The sequence below is a fragment of the Notolabrus celidotus genome, chromosome 23, assembly GCF_009762535.1.
Source record: "Notolabrus celidotus isolate fNotCel1 chromosome 23, fNotCel1.pri, whole genome shotgun sequence".
NCBI classification, from domain to species: Eukaryota; Metazoa; Chordata; class Actinopteri; order Labriformes; family Labridae; genus Notolabrus; species Notolabrus celidotus.
In genome coordinates, this window is record NC_048294.1 from 1,106,849 (window position 1) to 1,130,321 (window position 23,473).

Sequence of the window (23,473 nt, forward strand, 5' to 3'; positions counted from 1 at the left end):
CTTTTTTAACTCTTTTATTTTATTGAAATGTGTGAATGAAGGTTATGAAGGACATCCTGTGTAACATGTACTCATATTAGAAAAAGGATTGAATGATTTCTACCGTATTTATTTCATATTAAAGATGAAGTGATGACCGAAATTCCAGATTAGCACCAGAGCAATGAAACAATCAGAGACAGGATTTGTTGCGATGAGCTGATGAGATTCCTGACATGTCTGATTCTGAGTCTTGTCTTGAAGAGTTTAGCTCTATGTAACGTGTTGTGACCTGATAATGCATCTTTTTCACTGATAGATATCTGACTGTATGCCTGAGAGGAAACACTGATGCAGACTCAAAGATGTCTGGGTGGATTATGGCGCACGAAGAAGACAATCACGATTGAGCGGACGTGTCCACCATGACAGATTTTATGCTTCCTTCTTCTCTGTCAGTTCATGTTGTAGTCAAAGTCATAAAAACACAGAAGAACACACAATCCCACGAGAGCAGCAGCTTCACGTTTGTCAGCTATCAGGCCAGCTGTGCTGTGATTGGTCAATAATTGGACTCCAGTTGTTGTCATTGGTCATATCCTTCCGTGTCATTGGTCAGTTCTTGAAGGTTCTGGTACCACAAAGTGAATTCTCGACGTGAGCGGTGGAAGCGCCTGATTGGTCAGTTGATCAGTTTGTGGGCGGGGCGTCGCCCTCGAGAGCGTCGGAGATCTTCATGCTGAGCTCCGAGAACGACGGACGCTTTTCTTGGTTCTGAGAACGAGGGAACACAGAGGAGGAGAGTTTGAGAGTCTCTACGTAGACCGGTTAAAAGAAGGTAATGTAAACACACAGCTCTCACCTCCAGCCAACAAAGCTCCATGATGTCATAGATGAGGGGCGTGGCCAATTTGGGCCGATAGAGTCGATGACCATTAGTTACCAAGGTAACCACTTCATGGTTCTGACTCTGTTCGAATGGCATGCGACCCTCCGAGAAGACCTCCCACATCAACACACCTGGAAACACCAACAACAGGTTACTGAGCAGAGACCGGAGTTTGAGGATCAGGTTCCTCTGAAACAGGAAGTGAAGAAGTCGGTTCCCACCCTTCAACTTAGAAGACCAGGAACTACTTTTCAAGGAATTGAAAAAAAAATTCAGTCCAGTGAAGTTTGAAGAACCACGAAAGTCATTCCAAATACCTGAACTTCCCCCGTCTGCGTTTCACAAAAGTTACTAACCATAGTCCTTTATCTGGAGTCCCTGAGCTCCCTTGTCTCGTAGGTTCCTCTGGATCTCTGCTGTAGATTCTTTCTTTCATTCCTTCTTTCCATCTTTCAATCTTTCATTCCTTCTTTCCTGTTGCCCCCTTTCTTTCTTTCCTTCTTTTATTAATTTTTCCTTTCTTTCTTTCTTTCTTTCTTTCTGTCGCTCTTTCGTTTTTTCCTTCCATTCTTTTCTTCTTACTCTTTCTTTCTTTCTTTTATTCATTTTTCCCTTCTTTCTATCGCTTTTTTTTTTTTACTTCCATTCATTTCTTCTTTCTTCCTCTCTTTCTTCCTTTCTTTCTTTCTTTCTTCCTTTCTTTCTTTCTTTCTTTCTTTCTTTCTTTCCTTCCTTCCTTTCTTCTTTTATTCATTTTTCCTTTCTTTCTTTCTTTCTTTCTTTCTTTCCTTCCTTCCTTCCTTCCTTCCTTCTTTTATACATTTTTCCTTTCTTTCTTTCTTTCTTTCTTTCCTTCTTTTATTAATTTTTCCTTTCTTTCTTTCTTTCTTTCTTTCTTTCTTTCTTTCTTTCTGTCGCTCTTTCGTTTTTTCCTTCCATTCTTTTCTTCTTACTCTTTCTTTCTTTCTTTTATTCATTTTTCCTTTCTTTCTTTCCTTCTTTCTATCGCTTTTTTTTTTTTTTACTTCCATTCATTTCTTCTTTCTTCCTCTCTTTCTTCCTTTCTTTCTTTCTTTCTTCCTTTCTTTCTTTCTTTCTTTCTTTCTTTCCTTCCTTCCTTTCTTCTTTTATTCATTTTTCCTTTCTTTCTTTCTTTCTTTCTTTCTTTCTTTCTTTCCTTCCTTCTTTTATACATTTTTCCTTTCTTTCTTTCTTTCTTTCCTTCCTTCCTTCCTTCTTTTATACATTTTTTCTTTCATTCCTTTCTTTCCTTCCTTCCTTCTTTTATTCATTTTTCCTTTCTTTCTTTCTTTCCTTCCTTCCTTCCTTCTTTTATACATTTTTCCTTTCTTTCTTTCTTTCCTTCCTTCCTTCTTTTATTCATTTTTCCTTTCTTTCTTTCTTTCCTTCCTTCCTTCCTTCTTTTATACATTTTTCCTTTCATTCCTTTCTGCTGTCTTTCTTTCTTTCTTTCTTTCTTTCTTTCCTTCCTTCCTTTCTTCTTTTATTCATTTTTCCTTTCTTTCTTTCTTTCTTTCTTTCTTTCTTTCTTTCTTTCTTTCTTTCCTTCCTTCCTTCCTTCCTTCCTTCCTTCCTTCCTTCTTTTATACATTTTTCCTTTCTTTCTTTCTTTCTTTCTTTCCTTCCTTCCTTCCTTCTTTTATACATTTTTCCTTTCATTCCTTTCTGCTGTCTTTCTTTCTTTCTTTCCTTCTTTCCTTCCTTCTTTTATTCATTATTCCCAGGTCCTAAGGTTCCTTCAGTCTGTCAGATGGAACCTGATGTTGAAGTTCACCCACCGTACGACCAGACGTCTGACTTGCTGCTGTACTTTCTGTAGTTAAAGACTTCAGGAGCCGACCACTTCACAGGAAACTTGGCACTGGACGAGCTGGTGTACTGGTCGTCTAACACGTACCTGAAAAACAGGAAACAACTATTAAAAAACGAGAACTATTTTCAAGGTACTACTTCCAATTGTAAGTCAGCAGGTCTGTAGATACTCATTGTTATAAGACGTCTTTTGCTAGCCAAACTTAGCCTCCCAATCTGGCTACCAAAAGAGCCTCATAAGTGCAGATGATGTCATTGTGACCACGCCCACTTCTCTTTTAAACAGTCTACGAGTGTAAATGTGTTGAGATGAATTCGTACCTTGCCATGCCGAAGTCGGCCACCTTGACAACCAGAGAGTCATTCACCAGACAGTTTCTTGCAGCCTGCACAAGAGGAGAAACCATGAAGAGAGATCCAGGAAGAAGTCTATTTCACATCACTTCACACATCAATCCTGGGAAGGAGGTAAAAACAAAGAACCAGTCCTGGGATGTTAAACCAGCAGTTACCAGATCTCTGTGGATGAAGCTGTTGGCCTCCAAGTACTCCATCCCTTCGCTCACATCCAGGCAGATACTCAGCAGGGAGCCCAGGCTGAACCGGCCCCGCTGCTGCCTGAGGAAGTTCAGCAGACAGCCGAGCGCCATGAACTCTGTGACGATGTAAATGGGCTTCTGCTGGCTGCACACGCCGTACAGCTGCACCAGTTTGGGGTGAGACAGTCTCCTGGAAAACAGGTAAGGATATATTAACTTTTACTGGTGTGGTTTCAAAGTTTAGACTTCTGGTGTTGAGAGAAAGTTTTTGCAGTAACAGGCCTCCTCTTCTGTTGGTGCAGTTACCACAAGTCTCCAGCAGAGGGAGGCAAAGGAAGGCAAATAATGTGGAGGTGTGTCTCTTCCTTGTTTAAAACCCCTCCGTCTCTCCTCCATCCTTACATCATGACTTTGGCCTCCTCGATGAAGTCCTCCTCATACATGGCCCCCTCTCTGATGGCCTTGATGGCCACTTTGTGCTGAGCCCTCCACTTTCCCAGCCTCACAAGACCGAACTGCCCGCTGCCCATCTCCTTCATGAAGGTCAGCTCACTGGGGTTGATCTCCCACTTCTCTGGAGGGTGGAAAGAAGAGGAGAGGAGGAATCAATCAGTCTTTATTGATACAACACCAAATCCCAACAAACGTTCTCCTCAGACTCTTTCCAAACAGAGCCGGTCTAGACCGTACTCTATGTTCTATTATCAACAAAGACCCAACATCAAGACCGGATCAGATCCAGTCCCATCTTCCAGACAGGACTCAGTCTGATCTCATCTTAATCCACCATGAGCAGAGCACTTTGCAGCATTTAGCAAGTTACAGTGGCAAGGACAAACTTCCTTTAACAGGCAGAAACCTCCAGCAGGACCAGACTCATGTTAGACACACATCTGCTGAGACCGTGTTGGAGAGAGGGATAGAGGGACAAGAAGAAAGAGAGAGAGGGATACAGAGAGAGAGAGAGAGAGAGAGAGAGAGAGATGGATAGAGGGAGAAGAAGAAAGAGAGAGAGAGAGAGATAAAGATTGAGGGATAGAGGGAAAAAGAGAAAGAGAGAGATAAGGAGATAAAGAGAGATAGAAAGAGAGAAAGAGAGAGAGAGAAACAGATATAGAGGAAGAGGGATAGAGGGATACAGAAATGAAGACAAAGAGAGAGAGGGATACAGAGAGATGAAGAGAGAGAGAGGGATGAAGAGAGAGAGAGGGATAGAGGGAAATAAACGGGTACAAAAATGCTCAATCTGACTCACCGTAGCTGAAGCCAGCAGTGGACGGGGCAGACTTGTCCTGTTTCCCTACAGGGTACCTTAATCTGGCAACCAGACCTGAGACAGACAGACAGGAAACAACAGGACAGATGGACAAATGTTAAATAAATGCACATTCAAGTAAAACCTTGGATAGTTTAGATAATCACATAAAGACTTTTTTTACTATCTTCAAGTTATAAAATATGAAAGTTTCAAACATGTTATAAAAATAATTCAAAACAAGGCTGTAAAATTGAACATTTTAACATGGGGCTCTATGGAGACTGACTCCCTTTTGGGGCCACCCTCTAGTGGACACTCAAGGAACTGCAGTTCGGGGGACTTGGTTTCCTGTTTTAGCAGCTTATTTTTTTTGCGTTGTTTACCTGCTGCGTTGTGTTTGTGGTACTCGATGAGGTCGGGGATGGAGTTGAAGAGGTGTTTCTCTGCCAGGTAATACTGTGGAGGTGAGCTTTGTGTCACCTTGATGTGGTAATGTTTTATAACAGATTGGCCATCCCTGCAATCACACAACACAACACAAAACAACACAACAACACAAAACAACACAACAACACATAAGACAGCTTTTTTATTTACTGTAAAATAACTCAAATGAAATTGTAGACTGAATATGAACACAATGTGTGTGTGTGTGTGTGTGTGTGTGTGTGTGTGTGTGTGTGTGTGTGTGTGTGTGTGTGTGTGTGTGTGTTTACCCCGCAACAGACTTGGCATAGAGAGAGACGGTGTAGGTTTCTGCAGTGCTCGAGTCTCTCACAATGAAGCTTCCCTCTTTGTCCTGCAGGGGGCGCCACAGAGACAAACACAAGGTAATAAGCGACATGAGGTTTTAAAATTTGATTTCACATGACTTTAAAATTTAATATTTGTCTAATGAAATCACTTTTGTTGCCGAAAAGTTCTGATGCTATTAAAAGTTTTGTGTTTTTTTTTAATGTAAATAAATATTAGTGGAAAATGTTCTTATAATAAGAAGGACCCCACTTTGAGAACCACTGCTCTAGTGGACACTCAAGGAACTGCAATAAGAGTGTGTTCAACAATACTTATAAGGTCATAGGTCAAAAAGAGACTACAGGAGGACAGAAGAATGTAAAAAGAAAGAAAGAAAGAACAGACCAAAGAAAAGGAGGGAAAGAAAATAGAAGAAGTAATTTAACAAGAAAAAAAGACAGAAATATGGAGGGAATAAAGCTCACCTCTTTTCTCAGCAGCTCTTCTGCTTTGTTCCGGTTCACTTGTTTACTGTACCAACTACACAACAAGATTATATCATCAACACATAGTCAGAATAAAAACTATAAGTGTCTGTGATCCAACGACTGAATTAAAGAAGTGTTTGTCCTCAGTCTGCAGAGAGATCCTCGCTGATTAAACCTGTAGAGATTCCTGAACTCTGTTGATTCAGAGTACAATGATTAACAAACTCACACAAACTGCTCCAGGTTTCCGGATTTCTTCTCTGTCACGTAATTACTCGGGATGTAGCCTTCCTCACTGTCACACAAACACAGAGGAGACAGCGTCAGAACACTGAGGGAGCGAGAACACACACCAAAACAACCACTCCACAGATTACCACCAACAAACCTGAACGCCACATTCTGTCCATCTGGACTTCTGATTGGTCGAAACTTGAACAACCTGATCACACACCTCATATTCAGATGTTTCTTAGCACCTCCTTTTTTTAAGGTGACATATCATTCAAAATTGACTTTTTAATGGTTCTCTCCCTGAAATCTGTGTCCCTGTCTACAAACCCCCTGAAAAGTCAAAGACTCCATTCTGCCCCTGTTCTGATTTCTCCACCTTTCTGTAAATGTGTGCTGAAACCAGCCGTTTCAGTTTTCAGTGATTTTCATTTTCACAACGCCATCCGGTCTGTAACAGGAAGTCAGAGCTCGGAGCTTGTTCAGCCCATAGACTGTATAAAATACAACTCAACCCCTCCTCCGTTTTTCATTCCCTGCACACATGTGTGCTAACAAGGAGCTTAGGAGGGAGGCATGCTAGTTGTAGGCTGTCTTAATAAACACAAAGGTCGGTTTTACTCCCCACGTCTGCAGATTTGAAGATCTAGTGGATGATTTTTAGTTTTCATGGAAAAGTGCTAGCGCTAGTTAGCATAGCCACATAAATACATGTTGGTAGCTGTGTACCAAGACACACGTCGACATGCTGATATATAAAACAACAAGAAACACTAAATCTATGACCAATCCAGAAAGTACCTGCTGCAGGCGCCTCTCTGTCAGGATCAGATTCTGGATCAGATTCAGAGGGTTGAAGTAACGTGGGTCTGTGAGCAGCCGTGTATATTCAGTCAACATGTAAACATTAGATCAACGTGCTGGACGGCCGAGGCCACACCCACTTCCTGAGAGGGCGTGGTCAGAGAGCTCATTCTCATTTAAAGGCACAGACACAGAAAACAGCCTGTTCTGAGCAGGGCTGAAAAAGAGGGGTTTACAGGCAGACCAGAATCTGATTTCAAAGTGTTTTTATGAGCAATAAACTTTAAAGACATGTTTTGGGGACCTCTTAGACCAATATATGTTGATGAGAAAGAGCAGAATATGTCACCTTTAAAGCACCTGAAGTGGACTTTAGCATCTTTCTCCACACTCACCCGTACACGTTTCGCGCCTTGTACCAGTTGGCGTCACGTTTATCCAGGATGACGTACTCGCCTCCTTTCACCAGGCTCAGGTCGGGTGCCTCAGTAGCCGTAAAGTCGTACAGTGCTACCACCATCTCCTCCTCTTCCTCCTCCTCCTCCTCCTCCTTTTCTTCTTCTTCTTCGTCATCATCCTCTTCTTTAACGTCATCGTCTTGACCAGCCTGAGGTGGGGGTGGAGCCGGGCGACGCTGATGGGTTCAGGACGAGACAAATTTTAGGTTTTCACTAGGGTTTAAATATTAATCGTGTGTGTGTGTGTGTGTGTGTGTGTGTGTGTGTGTGTGTGTGTGTGTGTGTGTGTGTGTGTGTGTGTGTGTGTGTGGTTGCAGTCACCCTCTCGTTTTTACTCTGCTCTCCAGGAATCGGGGGTAAAGGTTTTCTGGAGACTGAAAACAAGAAAGACTTTTTTAACATTCGTCTTCATTTTAATGACCTGACATCCATGTGACCTTTGACCTCTCACTGTGTGAACACTACTCTGTTGAATTCTTGCGTAACATTGTTGTTAAAGAACTGAAGATAATCATGCTGCTGCAGCGATCATACGTCTGAATGAATCAGCTAACGGTTTTCTTTAGAGTTTCCACTCCCGCTTCCTGTTTTTCTTTCACGCTCGGTGAATCAAGACTTTTAGGTTCTGCACTGAAAGAAATACACAACAGAGATCTATATCAATCTTAAAACCAACATTTTGAGCCTTAAAAAGCCCAAAAGAGTGATCAAATATTATTATATAAGGTTGTATTTCACACTGTAGTACTGCATGCATACTGCTAACCAGTCATAACAGAGTAAAGTGAACACCAACAGGTAGAAATGGAGTCTCTTACTGTCTCCAAACAGGTTGTACTCCTCGCAGCCCAGTGCCTGTTTTTCCGCCTGACGACAGCAAAGCCACGCCCCCTCCTGCCAGAACTGAGGATGGAACTTCGTCATGATGACCAGATTGTCTTTGATCTCTGCACAAAAAGAAAAGGGTCCAAGAGGAATGAAGTCTCCACACAGTAAGAATCTTTATCTTTATTCTGCTGTTTCTTTAAGGCCACTAGGGGGCAGCATACACAATAGTGATGTGTCGATCGCGAACGATCCGGCTCTAAGAGCCGGCTCTTTGAAGTGAACGACGGGAGCCGGTTCCTGACTGGGAGCCGTTTTTGTTTTTTTTCCTCGTCTTTTTCTGTGAAAGCCTCACGTGATTGGTCAAGACATGGTGGCGTCTTGACCAATCACGTGTCTACATTGAGCAGAACGGGGAGGGGATGGGTCAGAGACACAGACAGCACAGTGAGCACACCAACAGGAGGGAGACGAGAGGGAGAACATGGTTGACAGAGAGAACGCACTGGAAAGGTGAGAAAACGAGTGACTGTAGAAAACACAGAAAACTTTAGACACATTTAAAAGGCATAGACTGTTCAACGGCAGAGGGAAGACTGCAAGGTGAAAGTGTCATCAATCAGGCTCCACAAAAAACTTGCAAAGGCACATTAGATCTGTCTGTGAAGGTTCTCAGTCATCCAGGTCATGGACATTAGCAGTGTTTATCCATCAGTGCAATAAGTGAAGAATAAAGACAGTCAAGGTAACCTGCTGTTAATGAAGGTGTTTAAAAGTTTATAAATAATATACAGACAATCAGAGATTGGACCTTTTTGTCTAATTATGATGAGTCATGTTTTTTGTACTTTATAATTTAATTTCTGTAGAACTCTGCTCCATGTTGAGAATATAAATAAAGCCTTTTAAATGATGCACATTTCATATAATGTATGTTTTTTACATTAGTAATTCATTTTACATATAATTTAACATTATTTTAGGTAATACAGTCATTCAAACAAGAAAAAATCTGAGGAGCCACTTGGGAGCCGAAAGAGCCGGCTCTTTGTAGTGAGCCGAGCCAAAAGAACCGGCTCTGTAAAAAGAGCCGGAATTCCCATCACTAATACACAAGCAAACTTCACTGGTGCTAGCTTCTATTTAAGGCGTTTTTTTCCAATCCAATTCAATCCACTTTATTTATAAAGCACATTTAAAAAAAACAATCAAGTTTAGCAAAGTGCTGCACAGTGAGGTGAAATAAGTTAAAACACACAGAACATAAAACGCTGTCAGAAAATCAAACAGAATAAAGTAAAAGAATCATGATAAAAGAAATAAGACACTTAAAAAGAATAAAAACACAAGAAGAGCAAATACAAATCCAGAGACAGAGACCACACAACTCTCAAACTGGGTTAAAAGCCAAGGAGTAAAATATATATTTTAAGGCAGGATCTAAAAGTCAGTAATGTTGGGGACAGTCTAACATGGGGGGGCAGCTCGTTCCACAGTTTGGGGGCCACTGCCGAGAAGGCACGGCCACCCCTGGTTTTCAGCCTGGTCTTAGGGACCACAAGAAGCTGCTGTTCTGTAGACCTCAAAGACCTTGCAGGAGTGTAGCTTTGCAGGAGGTCGGTGATGTACTGTCCAGCTACTCCACTTAAAGATTTAAAAACAAACAATAAAATCTTAAATCCTGAAATGAACAGGGAGCCAGTGGAGGGAGGCGAGGATGGGGGTTATGTGCTCTCGCTTACGGGTGCCAGTTAAGATATGATAAGATAAGATACTCCTTTATTCGTCCCACAACGGGGAAATTCATGGAGTCACAGCAGCAAACAAAAAGAAGAATTTCAACAAGAATATATATAGAAAAGAAATGTTCATCAGAGACGACAGCTTGGCCATAATTCTCCTGTCAGCCACCACCTCCACAGGGTCCAGGACTGAGCTGGCCTTCTTCCCCAGTTAGTTCAGTCTGGCTCTCCTGTATCCTGTCCGCCCACAGCAGGTGAACTCCTTCCAATGTGGCGTTCGTGTCCGGTGTTAGCTCTGTTAGCATGATGCTACTCTGGTGCTGGGTTAAAAGACAAGCAGCAGCATTCTGAACTAGCTGAAGGCGTGCCAGGGAGGCCGGGTTAACGCTGACATAAAGGGCGTTACAGTCATCCAGATGAGTCCAAATAAAAGCATGTATAACTTTCAAAATCATTAAAAGATAAAATCAATCTTAGATAAAAGCCTCAAGTGATAAAAACAAGATCGGACAATGGAATTTATTTGTTTATCTAATTTAAAATCACAGTCCATTATGACACCAAGACTGGTTACTGACTGTTTCACGTAAGGTGGCAGGGAGCCCAGGTCCAATATCTTGTCCTTACATGCAGCACTGGATTCGAACACAATAACTTCCATTTTGTTTTCATTACAGTTTAAAAAGTTTAAAGACATCCAGGCTTTTATGTCTCTGAGGCAGCTAAGTAAAGGCTCCATTGAGCTTTTGTCATTTTCCACCGAAGGAACTTTACCCTGGAACTACGTGCGCTTTGACCGGTAGATACCAGGGGTAGTACCCTCCTCTTTGCCTCTTGCTTGTTCAACCAAAAGTAAGCATGAGTTAACATTTCACAACTGGCAACCGCCATCTTTGGGCTTCAATCCTCTGCTTTAGAAACGTGTGGTTGATGCCAGCAAGACCACATCCATGTTTTAAACAGGCTGTGGTATTTAGCTTCACAACCCCTTGAACAACAAACTGGTAAACAACATCAGTGAAGAAGAATGCTAGAAAACCAAAACAATGATCTGAAAGACGCTACAAGGCTTTGAGGAAGGTTCACACAGCCTAGATCATGTGGTTGACTGAGAGAAGAGAGAGAGAGTGACAAAGTTTGGACTTGAGGTTAGAGTTGGGGTAAATAAAGTGGTTTCGAAACGCTAGTCTACCTCGTGTGAGCTTTCTGTAAGACACTGGAGTGTTAGCTTCAAAATATGACTCCCAAATAACTAGCTTTAAAACATGCAGACATATAACTGTAAGAGAACAATATACCCGGAGCCTTTTAGAGTATTGTTTGGTGTTCAGGCAAACAGGCAGGGTATAACTTCCGACCATTCTTATGTAACTGCGTTTACATCACTGAAAGCACGGAGGTTAAGCTGCTGATCCTCCCTCCTTTATACAGTGGAAGTTAAAGGTGACATATCATGCAAAATCTTCTTTTTAATGGTTCTCTCCCTGAAATCTGTGTCCCTGTCTACAAACCCCCTGAAAAGTAAAAGAATCCATTCTGCCCCTGTTCTGATTTCTCCACCTTTCTGTAAATGTGTGCTGAAACCAGCCGTTTCAGTTTTCAGTGTTTTTCATACGTCACAACGCCATCCGGTCTGTAACAGGAAGTCAGAGCTCGGAGCTTGTTCAGCCCATAGACTGTATAAAATACAACTCAACCCCTCCTCCGTTTTTCATTCCCTGCACACATGTGTGCTAACAAGGAGCTTAGGAGGGAGGCATGCTAGTTGTAGGCTGTCTTAATAAACACAAAGGTCGCTTTGACTCCCCACGTCTGCAGATTTGAAGATCTAGTGGAGGATTTTTAGTTTTCATGGAAAAGTGCTAGCACTAGTTAGCATAGCCACATAGCTACATGTTGGTAGCTGTGTACCAAGACACACGTCGACATGCTGACAAATAAAACAACAAGAAACACTAAATCTGTGACCAATGGTTCAGAAAGGTCCTGCTGCAGGCGCCTCTCCATCAGGATCAGATTCTGGATCAGATTCGGAGGGTTGAAGTAACGCAGGTCTGTAAGCAGCCAACGTGTAAACATTAGATCAACGTGCTGGACAGCCGAGGACACACCCACTTCCCGAGGGGGCGTGGTCAGAGAGCTCATTCTCATTTAAAGCCACAGACACAGAAAACAGCCTGTTCTGAGCAGGGCTGAAAAAGAGGGGTTTACAGGCAGACGAAAATGTGATTTCAAAGTGTTTTTATGAACAATAAACTTTAAAGACATGTTTTGGGGACCTCTTAGACCAATATATGTTGATGAGAAAGAGCAGAATATGTCACCTTTAAAGAAGTCATGATGTGCCTTGAAATAGAAAAGTTAAGATTTATGTTGAAGGGTTCACTTGGAAGATATAACCAGACGTGGATTCCATTTATTGAATATGTAGAGAAACTGTCATTCCCAGCAACTTAAAGCAACATACTGTATGTCTGTGAGGCGGTATTCAGACCTGATCATGTGGTGGAATGTAAACGTCCCTGTGTTTTCTTGATCTCCTTTAAATCTAATACAAGTGATTTATGTAGCCTGTTGTACCTTACAGCTGAAGTGTGGGGGGAATTTGACTGTCCAGTGTCATGTCCTCTATTTGTGCATTTGTACACGAAATGTTAGGTTTTTTTTATTGTAATTGTGAAAAAGCCAATAAACAAAGTTAAAAAAAATAAAACAAAGAATGTACACAGAGGAGAACTCTTAGAGGGGGAAGGGTTATTAAATTCCCCTGAGAGACTCAAAAGCACCTTAGACACAGAGGTAATAGCCACAGACTTAAAAGTAGCAGCTGACAGCAATGGAAACAGAAAGGGCTGATGGGAAATTGACCCACTTGTGAAAACCAGTTTCAGGTGTGTGGTTTTGAAGTGTGAAAACAGCTCTGTATGAACTCAAAGACTTATCACTGTACAGTTAATCTGTCAAATAAAAACACGGCTATAGAACAGAATGGAACAGACTGGAAGAGAGACTGACCTTCTTTGAGGTTCTGGACCCACTGACTCCTGCTGTCGTTACTCGGAGTGAACACGTACAGAGTGTTGGTGTCGTACACCACCTAGCCACAAACACAAACCAGTTCAAAACAACAAAGTGTTTGTTTATTTTTTAGTCAATTATTAGCATTTATTTCAGTTGTTTAAATGAGTGTACATGTTTTTGTATCGCAGGGTTTTAGCCCTCCTGTTATGTTTCAGGTCAAATTGACCCCTTTTTAAAGTCTTTTTTTGGCATGTGGGCAGGATGTGACAGAAGAGGTGTCATGTTAATTTATCAACATCACTTCATAAAAAATAAAAAATAAAAATATAAAACAAAGAAAACTCTATGTCATGTAAAACTATTGTATTTATATTTAGGGCCTTCTTTTTTTTTTTTTAAAACATCTTCTTATTTAGATTTTAACGCATTACAAACAAAAGATCAATGCAAACAATTCAAGGAAGTGATGTTTTTGCATAAGAAACACATTAAAGGCACTATGAGGAGTTTTGAACTGGTTGAGAAACAGACTGAAAATGATACTGATGCCTCTTTATGACCTTCAATAGCAAACAAGTCCATCAGCAGCAACACTGACACCTTCTCTGTTGTCATTTTTAATGCCTGAAACCGCCCTGGGGGGGTAGGTGCCAGACCAGATGATGGACATCTTACTTCAGAAACAGCCTTTTTTTGACTGTTTTCATGGAAAATAATCACATTGCCTGATAAAGTTGACTGTTGAACACAACAGGATGAGGCTTTTGTTGAAAACACTATTTTTGCATGTATAGGACAAGAGATAAGAGGTATCACTTTGTCCACAAGGGGGGCGCCAGAATCGATACAAAAAAAGTTCCTCACAGCACCTTTAAGTAAATTAATGAAAAAACAAGCCAATAATATGTGGTAATAAGTTAAAATAAAAGATTGATAAGTACTTAAGCAGGAAAATAAATATATAGTGAAACTTTAATACAATGAGTAGGTGAATATAAAGGATTAATCATTGGAGAAGGCAAAAGAGCAATAAGTATAATACATATATATACATACATGCACATACACACACATAGAAATAATAATATGATAATAAATAAGTAAATAAACAAACAAATAATAATAGAAGGAATTAAAATACCAAAAACAAATGAAAAAGTAACATTTAAAAACAAACAAACTCCACATATGACAATGTAACATAGGAACATCAGAACATGTTCTTCATTGAATATAGTTGTCGGTCTCTTGAAGGGACTCGAAGCCTCAAAGGATCAAATAAAGAAACAGTCTATGAAGAAGGAAAATTTAAAAAAGATCTCAAGATCTACAAGCAGCTTCATTGAGGTATTTAGGTCTTTCCAATGTTCATTAAACAAAGTTTTAACATTAATTTGAATGAAAAACGAGTGAGTTATCCTCATTGAACCATGACCTGTAAGAATTAAAGAACACCAATGGACTAAATCTTGATTTTAATGGTTAGTAATGGAGTTAAAAATTAGATTTAAAAAAAATATGTATTGGGATTTTTTGGGGGGTTTTGACACTTTTGGATAATTAAATATGCCCTGGGTCAAATTGACCCAGGAACATTATTGCTGTTTTAGAGAAACGAACATAACAGGAGGGTCAATGTGTGAGAAAGAAATAATTCCCCAAATGTTCAGAAAAAGTCCAGCGTTGATTAGAGGAAACTGATTTAATATTTTTGTTTGATTACTGATAAAAACAAAGACGTCCAGAGTCACAGAGGTGAGCAGTTTGAGTGTCTGTACCTGAAACGGGTATTTGTTCTGACAGGGGATGATTCCTCCTCCATTCTTGACGATCTCCACACACCTGATCCGGCTCAGCTCGATCCAGCCTCTCCTGAACTTCTTCTGTGGACAAAAATTAAAGAAAGCTTCTTCTTTCAAATCCTGAGCCAAAGAAATGAACCCCTGCCTTGCATGTAGTTAGCCTGAAAATTTAACTTTAACTGTAAATTTGAAATATGTAATCATCAAACACAAACTGACCTCCGCTCGGCCGTCGTAGTACGTCAGCCGGCTCTTCGTGAGGACGAACAGTCGCTCCTTGTAGTTCAGCGGCGACGTCCTCTTCTTCTGCTGCGATCGCTTGATGAGCGTCTCCTCCAATAAGAGCTCCTCACTCATCCTGGCCCCGCCCACGCCCTCAGCCCATTGGCTGGTATGGTCAGCAGGCAGGAGGCTGAAGGTGAGCTACGGAGATGAGCAGAGTTTCGATGTACTGTTTCCTTAAGAGGAACACTCAGAAACATCGTCTTTAGTGTCTTTCAGCAGGTTGTTTTGGTTTTCCCACTCAAAGCGTTTCATTTGTTTCAGACTGAAATATCTCGATGGCTGGAGATGGGCTGTAATGAAATTTGACTTATAAAGGCGGCCAAACATACGTCCAATTCTTTAAAGCATACGTCATCTTTAAAACCTCACTTAAGTTAGAACTTAAGCAGGTAACAGCAAAGCGCGCTGAATATGTCAAGTTTTAGCTAGCTATTGTTTTAACATCATAACCAATTTTGCTTGTTTTTTTGCATTTGATAAAATACAACAATTTAACAATCACATCCATTATTCCATACACAATAATAGAATAGAATAGAATGCCTTTATTGTCATTGCGTGACTTGCATACAATGAAATTAGGAGCTAACACATGATTATTTTAGCTAGCAACATGCTTAAGATGGATTTTCATTAATTCATGATATTGAAAAATACATCTGGTAATGTCTAAACATGACTGATACATGTCAGAAGTAAGACTTTTTTTAAAGTTATGTTTTTTGGGAGTTTTTTCCTTAATGAGATAGGACAGCTGAAGAGAGACAGGGGAGTGTGGGGAGTGGAGAGCGGGTGAAGACATGGAAGACATGGTCGTGGTCGGGATTCGAACCGGCGACTGTAGCCTCTGTATGTGGGGCGCTTAGATCGCTAGGCCACCAGCACCCCAGACTTTGACTATTTTTCTAATCGGCCTTGTGAGCGTACGCATTTACCGATTCCAAAATGCTAACTGGTCTGGGGCGGCTTTGGCTCAGTGGGTAGAGTCGGTCACCTATCAGTCGGAAGGTTAGCGGTTCGATCCCAGCTCCTGCGGTCACATGCCGAAGTGTCCTTGAGCAAGACACTGAACCCCAAATTGCTCCCACTGTTGTTCAGAAGTGTGTGAATGTGAACTAATGAGATTAACACTGATGGTCCCTCACTGTAGCAGCCTCTACCATCAGTGAGTGAATGAGTATGAATGGGTGAATGTGACAAGTAGTGTAAAAGCGCTTTGAGTGGTCAGACAGACTAGAAAAGCGCTATATAATTACAAGTCCATTTACCATTTACTAAAAGAGAACTCATCCGCTGACTTCAAAGATAAAGTAGTGAGTAACTAGAGCACTGATAGAAATGTAGTGTATGGTATTTGTCTTTCAAATGGAGTAAAAGTAATAATTTCCCAAAAATAATACTCGAGTAAAGTACAGATCTTACTAAGGAGCCTCACATTTTGACAGCTGGGTTTATTTATGTTGCATTTAGGTGTTTAACTTCTCTTTAGTACTTCTTCTTTTTCCACTAAAAATAGATTTATTGTGATTATTTTTAAACAGTCCTCGTGTGTCTCACACAGACACCCGGTGCCAGAGAGCTTTCTGTTTTTATGCTCTCTGGGTGGTTTTTTTTTTAAACCATGTTTTTATTAAGATTTTCAGAAAGTTTTACGGAGTATAAAGAATAAAGTCAGAGTCAAAAAAAGTCAAAAAAAAAGTAAAAAATGACTTTAATCTCAGAATCCTTTTTTTTTTTTAAGTTATATTTTTGGCCTTTTTGACTTTATTTTATAGGACAGCTGAAGAGAGACAGGAAATGTGGGGAGTAGAGAGCGGGGGAAGACATGCAGGAAATGGTCATGGCCAGGAGTCGAACCGGCGACCCCTGCGACCCCTGCGACCCCTGCGACCAGGACTGTAGCCTCTGTAAGTGGGGCGCTTAGACCACTAGGCCACCAGCGCCCCTAAACTCAGAATTCTGACTTTTAATCTCAGAATTCTGAGGTTTGTATGTATATGGGGGCGCCCTTCCTTCCTTCCTTTTTTTCTCTTTTTTCTTCTTTCTCTCTCTACTTGAATTAATTAATTAATTTTCATAAAAAATTTGTTGCTTGTTCCTTCTCTTACCCCCTCCGTTTTGAACTGACAACTTTCTAATTGCTACTATCATATTATTATATATTATATTATTATTATTATTAATATTATTATTATTATTATTATTATTATTATTATAATCTTACAGCAGTCATCTGAACTTTGTTGAAATGCCTCCAACTCTCTACCAGTATACTTTCTATTGGTTTTCCGCTGTTCATTGTCATGTGTTGTGTACAACTTTGACTGTCCTTAACTGTCCTTTTGCACATTTGTCAATCATGAAAATCACTAATAAAAAAAAAAAGAATAATGTAAGGCAGAAAAACAACCCAAAACAATCAAAAAACAATCAAAACAGGGCTTACATTGCAGGACATTATGCTACATGGCATCACTAGCACAATATTTCTTAAGACAAATGTTAAAAGAGAGGTAAGCAGTGAGCAGTAAAATCAGTCACTGTCCAGGAGCTCTGTCCAATCGGGCGAGATAATCAGAAAAGGGACCCCCTCAAAAACGAGATAGCACATCTCAAGGGGTTTATCCCAATAAAATACATTTCTCACAAAAGGGCTGCCAGATGTTGAAAATGTTGGTAAGATTTCTCAGGATGTTTTTAAAAGTAAACTTAAGACTTACCTTTTTAATCTAGCTTTTAATTTGGAATAATTTATTTTTAGCCCTGGACTGCATTATTATCATAATCATTGCTTTAACATTTATTTATTTATTTAATTATTTATTTATCTATTTATTTAACTTTTCTTTCCACTCTTACGTATTTTGATTACATTTACTGTGTTGATTTTATTTTATTTTTAAGTATTTTATTTATAATCATACCTTTTATAATTTTCCTATTGCTGTTGTTTTCTGTGAAGCATTTTGGGCTGCATGTTTATATTTATATAAAGTGCTGTATATAACTAAAGTTGAGTTGTGAGTTATTCCCGAGGTGTCCGAGAGTCCGACAGCCCCTGAATGCAGCACAGACACCTGCTCTCAGGTGAATTTTTAACATCAAACCCTAACAAACAGAAGCCCGTGCTTCCTATCATACTTTGAATGTACTGTCCCTTTAAGAGCTGACCCTTCCTGTGTGTCTCTATGTAATGATAAAAAGTTATAATCAGGTTGTTACAGTTTGAGTCGCTGTGGGCTCACGCGCGGTGGTTCAGTCCTCTGACAGGCGCAGATAATTACACAACATCAGTTAAAACGAAACTCTGAATCCACCGTGGACCCTTCCTCAGGTGTTCTCTTACCTTTCATCGTCGCGAGCTCCTTTTATTATTCTTTCACGTGCGTTTGTTTCCCACGTCGCTGTAAATCCGAGGATTCAGGAAATGAAGGGAGGGAGGCGAACACACACACACACATACAGTCAGACTGAAACTTCCTCCCTGCTCTCCCCCACAGTGTGTGTGTGTGTGTGTGTGTGTGTGTGTGTGTGTGTGTGTGAGAGAGAGAGAGAGAGAGAGAGAGAGAGAGAACAGAGGGCAGTGGTGTGTGTCAGATCACCTGACTCGTCAGATCAGTTTGAAAGAAAAGTAGAAAATGTTACATTTTTGAGACTTTTTACGTTAGAAAAAATTATATATAATTTTTTTTTTGATCCATAACCTAATTTATTATTTTATTAATCTGCTAAAATCTATGGAAGCCAGTTAAAATAAATAAATAAAATAAAATAAAAATTTAGGAAAAGATAAAAAAATAAAAATAAATATTTTTTTTTAGGAATAGTAAAAAATAAAAAATAAAAAGTTAAGTCATAATAATGAGATACTAAGTCATTATAATGAGATACTAAGTCATAGTAATGAGATACTAAGTCATAGTAATGAGATATTAAGTCATAGTAATGAGATACTTAGTCATAATTATGAGATACTAAGTCATAGTAATGAGATACTAAGTCATAATTATGAGATACTAAGTCATAGTAATGAGATATTAAGTCATTATAATGAGATATTAAGTCATAATAATGAGATACTAAGTCATAATAATGAGATACTAAGTCATTATAATGAGATACTAAGTCATAATAATGAGATACTAAGTCATAATTATGAGATACTAAGTCATAGTAATGAGATATTAAGTCATTATAATGAGATATTAAGTCATAATAATGAGATACTAAGTCATAGTAATGAGATACTAAGTCATTATAATGAGATATTAAGTCATAATAATGAGATACTAAGTCATAATAATGAGATACTAAGTCATTATAATGAGATACTAAGTCATAATAATGAGATACTAAGTCATAGTAATGAGATACTAAGTCATAGTAATGAGATACTAAGTCATAATAATGAGATACTAAGTCATAGTAATGAGATACTAAGTCATAATTATGAGATACTAAGTCATAGTAATGAGATATTAAGTCATAATTATGAGATACTAAGTCATAGTAATGAGATATTAAGTCATAATAATGAGATACTAAGTCATAATAATGAGATACTAAGTCATAATAATGAGATACTAAGTCATTATAATGAGATACTAAGTCATAGTAATGAGATACTAAGTCATAGTAATGAGATACTAAGTCATTATAATGAGATACTAAGTCATAATAATGAGATATTAAGTCATTATAATGAGATACTAAGTCATTATAATGAGATATTAAGTCATAATAATGAGATACTAAGTCATTATAATGAGATATTAAGTCATAATAATGAGATACTAAGTCATTATAATGAGATATTAAGTCATAATTATGAGATACTAAGTCATAGTAATGAGATATTAAGTCATAATAATGAGATATTAAGTCATAATAATGAGATATTAAGTCATAATTATGAGATACTAAGTCATAATTATGAGATATTAAGTCATAATAATGAGATACTAAGTCATAATAATGAGATACTAAGTCATAATAATGACATACTAAGTCATAATAATAATTATTATTATGTTGGATTCTTAAAATCAGCCCTTCCTTTAGCTTAAAGGGACAGTACATTTTTTTTCAAAGTGGTACATGTCAATATTAAGTGTATTATTGGAGACAACATGTTTGTGTTGTATCTGTGAATATCAAACAAACAAATTGGCAAAGTAGACTTTTGAAAACCCCTTTCTGGTCCTCTCACTGGTTTTACAATAAAGAGACGGGAGTATCTCCCACAACCACACTTGGAAAAAAAAGTGGGACTATCCCTTTAAAACAACTTGTCTTATCATGTTTGATAAGACAAGAGTTCCCATGAGGCTATGCCCACAGTGTTTTAGTAATCACACCTGTCACAGCTAATATATAGTCTGATAGTGTTCCACGATAACACATGTTGACTTTTATTTTATAGTGAATCTGCATTCTTTCCAACAGCCAGCAGGGGGCGGTTCCACTGGTTTAATGTGAAGAGTCAGGTTTGATAGAATCAAACACTTATGGTTGTAATCTGTATTTTTAAGTCAGTAATGATTGAGGTTCATTTTGGAACATATGCTCCCATTAAGAGTCCGATAGGAGATACAACAGGGTATTTAATGTTGTCCACTTCATATACAGTCTATTCAGCCAGTGACCCCCACTGTCCCTCAAAGTGATTTAATGTGGCTTCATTTAGCTGGTCTGCAGAAAGTTACCCTACCTATATGAACATGTGGCTGTGTTAGTATGGGAGGTAGAGCCTTCAGTTATCAGGCCCCTCTCCTTTGGAATCATCTACCAGTCAGGGTCCGGGAGGCAGACCCCCTCTCTACTTTTAAGAGTAGGCTTCAAACTTTCCTTTTTGATGAAGCTTATAGTTAGAGCTGGATCAGGCTTGGACCAGGTCTTAGTTATGCTGCTATAGGCTTAGACTGACACACTGGGATCCTGTCTTTCCCTCTCTCTCCTCTCTCTGCCTGTCTCTCACTTTAACTCTTCCTGTCCCATTAAAGTTACTAACCATAGACCTTTCTGGAGTCCCTGAGCTCCCTTGTCTCTGGATCTCTGCTGTAGATTCCTTTTTTGGGTCTTTCTTTCTTTCTTTCTTTCTTTCTTTCTTTCTCATCCCTTCTTTCTTTTTCTTCTTTATTTAATTCATTCTTTCTTTCTTTCTTTACTTCTCTCTTTTATTCTTTCTTTTTTCTTTCTTTTATTCCTTGTTCCTTTCATTCCATCTTTCGTTCCTGTTTCCTTTCATTCCTTCTTTCTTCTTTATTTCATCCCTTCATTCTGTCTTTCTTTACTTCTCTCTTTTCTTCTTCTTTCTTTCCTTTCATTCCCCATCCTTCTTAGTTTCTGTCTTCTTCTTTCTTTACTTTCTTGCTTTCTTTACTTCTTTCTCTGTTTTCTTCCTTCTTCCTTTCTTTCTTTCCTTCCTTATTTCTTTCTCTCTTTTACTCTTTTACTCCATTTTCCTTTCATTCCTTTCTTTCTTTCTTTCTTCCTTCTTCCTTTCTTACTTTCCTTCCTTCTCCTGTCTTTCCCTCTCTCTCCTCTCTCTGCCTGTCTCTCACTTTAACTCTTCCTGTCCCATTAAAGTTACTAACCATAGACCTTTCTGGAGTCCCTGAGCTCCCTTGTCTCGTAGACGTCCTCCTGTTGTGGACGTTCTGGACTCCAGCAGCAACAGCCTCTACTACTCGTCTCATCACTATCACCTCTCTCTCTTACTCTTCTCCATCCCTCTTTCAAGACCCAACTCGGTCTCAGCCGATGTGTGTCTAACATGAGTCTGGTCCTGCTGGAGGTTTCTGCCTGTTAAAGGAAGTTTGTCCTCTCCACTGTAACTAGCTACATACTGTGAGGTGAAATGCTCATGGTGGATTAAGGTGGGGTCAGACTGAGTCTGATCCTGTCTTGGTGTTGGGTCTCTGTTCATAATTTGCCATAGAGTGGTCTAGACCTGCTCTGTTTGTAAAAGCGTCTTGAGATAACATGATGATTGTGTTTCCTGTGCTGTTATGAATGAACCTGCTGCTACTGATGCTTTTGATAATTAACTGTTCACTAATCCTAAACTTAGGAGTCATCTTGCAAAAAGAAAGGCAGAAAACTCTTTACATTTTCTATTTTCAAGGTTTTATTTCAAGGTTTGCTTCTATTTTTGTCAATATTTTTTACTAAAATGGGTAGAATGTACTATTTTTAGATAACTAAGACATCTCACGACCCCCCATTTGTGTCTTGCGACCCCCCAGGGGGTCCCGACCCACACTTTGGGTTACCCCTGGTGTATGGGATAAACTCAGCTGCTTTCTGGTGTTTCTCTCTGACCTGTAGGAAGTTCATCCTGAGTTATGTAAGATGCTTGTTTTGTGTATATGTGTGTTTAAGAGTGTGTGTTAAAGAGTGTGTGTTCTTTCTTGAGATTGTCACAGAGGCGGATGCTCTGTGGCTTCATTCACGTCATCCTTTCACTTCCTGTCTATCTTTGTCTGTATCTCACACGCCCCCTCTCTCTCTCTCTCTATGTGCTCACATATAAAAGAACGAGTGTTATCAGAGAAGTTATTCCAGTAGTTAAGTTCTAAGTATAAAAGTTTTTAGATTCAAATTTCATCTGTGTGATTGAGGCGGATGTGTTAGATATATCACACTTGTTCTCTCTCCTTCACTTCTTTCTCACCTTCACCCTCTTCACTTCCTCCTCCCTCCTCCCACCTGCCTCTGTCTTTATCTCTCTCTATCTCAGTCCCTTCTTCTGCTTCTGTCGCTCATCTCCTTCACACCTGCAGCATCTCGACATCTTTCATCGATGACACCAAGCGCTGAGGAGCCGTCTACGACCCCGAAAAGCTTGAAGGAAGAAGAGCTGGAGCTGAAGACGGGTTAGAAGAAGAAGAAGAAGAAGAGGAGGAGGAGAAGGGAGGAGGAAGAAGAGAAAGCTCAAAGACGATCCCAGCATGATTCAATTAAGTAAGTGTTTGAACCTTTACAATCTGAAGATCAGAGAACCAAGGAGAGTCTTTTATGGAACTTTGATGTTCTGGAATCCGTCCGGTAGATGTTTTTGATATTCCTGAACACAGTGAGCGAACATTCTGTGACCTTTGACCTTCCGGAATGCAACAAGCTTAAACCCTGAGGCAGATTTTAACACGCAGACGTTCTGAAAACACCTTTATTGGAAGTAACTATACTCCTTTTTGGAAAAGCTGCAGGTTAGCGTGCTAAAAATGGGCAATATCCAATTCAACAAATGTAAACATGTGAAACAAGTAAACAAACACCGTCACTTTAAGAGAAAAAGTACCAGACAAAGGAGAAAATGGACTTTCACTGTATTTGTATCAGCAGAGAAATACACAAAAACGTGCAGCAAGTGTATTCCTTTATTTTGATTAAGTACGATTCCTTTCAGTTCCACTTCTTTGTGGAGTCCATACAGAAGAAAACCAAACACAATGTTGCTTTCAGATCCTCTAGAAACCAGACATCTCCCTCAAACCTTTCTGAAGTTTCATAGATATCTCTCTCTGACTGTCGTTAAAGGATTGAACAGATGTTAAAGTGAGAGTTTGGATCAAGTCGTCAG

General features: G+C 39.4%; 2 protein-coding genes across 3 annotated transcripts in view; one reads left to right on the forward strand and one right to left on the reverse strand.

Moving 5' to 3' along the window:
* tec (tec protein tyrosine kinase) lies at positions 1 to 18,365 on the reverse strand. Its single transcript, XM_034677062.1, has 18 exons — positions 18,236 to 18,365; positions 14,824 to 15,027; positions 14,581 to 14,685; positions 12,797 to 12,878; positions 8,033 to 8,161; positions 7,536 to 7,588; positions 7,152 to 7,390; positions 5,951 to 6,016; positions 5,719 to 5,773; positions 5,215 to 5,297; positions 4,882 to 5,015; positions 4,496 to 4,570; positions 3,643 to 3,814; positions 3,214 to 3,430; positions 3,023 to 3,087; positions 2,668 to 2,786; positions 842 to 999; positions 1 to 753 (listed from the first exon to the last, which is right to left on the reverse strand). The coding sequence occupies exons 2-18, from the start codon at positions 14,959 to 14,961 to the stop codon at positions 670 to 672; spliced, it is 1,974 nt and encodes a 657-aa protein (XP_034532953.1). The 5' UTR covers positions 14,962 to 15,027; positions 18,236 to 18,365; the 3' UTR covers positions 1 to 669.
* txk (TXK tyrosine kinase) overlaps positions 8,046 to 23,473 on the forward strand; it is a 27,322-nt gene continuing 11,894 nt past the window's right edge. The window contains exons 1-2 of one of the 2 annotated variants that reach the window (XM_034677063.1): positions 8,046 to 8,206; positions 22,631 to 22,854. In XM_034677063.1, the coding sequence (XP_034532954.1) occupies positions 22,842 to 22,854 (13 nt within the window). In that variant the 5' untranslated portion in view covers positions 8,046 to 8,206; positions 22,631 to 22,841. Of the gene's footprint in view, positions 8,207 to 16,779; positions 16,797 to 22,630; positions 22,855 to 23,473 lie in introns of those variants that run through there. The other variant, XM_034677064.1, reaches the window with a different exon arrangement.

What these genes read in the sequence shown, in the direction of transcription:
- tec (XM_034677062.1), bottom strand. Translation starts at nt 14,961, where the DNA reads ATGAGTGAGGAGCTCTTATTGGAGGAGACGCTCATCAAGCGATCGCAG. An exon ending in AAGAGCTGCTGAGAAAAGAG is followed by an intron (nt 5,298 to 5,718) that starts GTGAGCTTTATT and finishes CGCCCCCTGCAG; the next exon opens with GACAAAGAGGGAAGCTTCAT. An exon ending in CCACAAACACAACGCAGCAG is followed by an intron (nt 4,571 to 4,881) that starts GTAAACAACGCA and finishes TGTCTGTCTCAG; the next exon opens with GTCTGGTTGCCAGATTAAGG.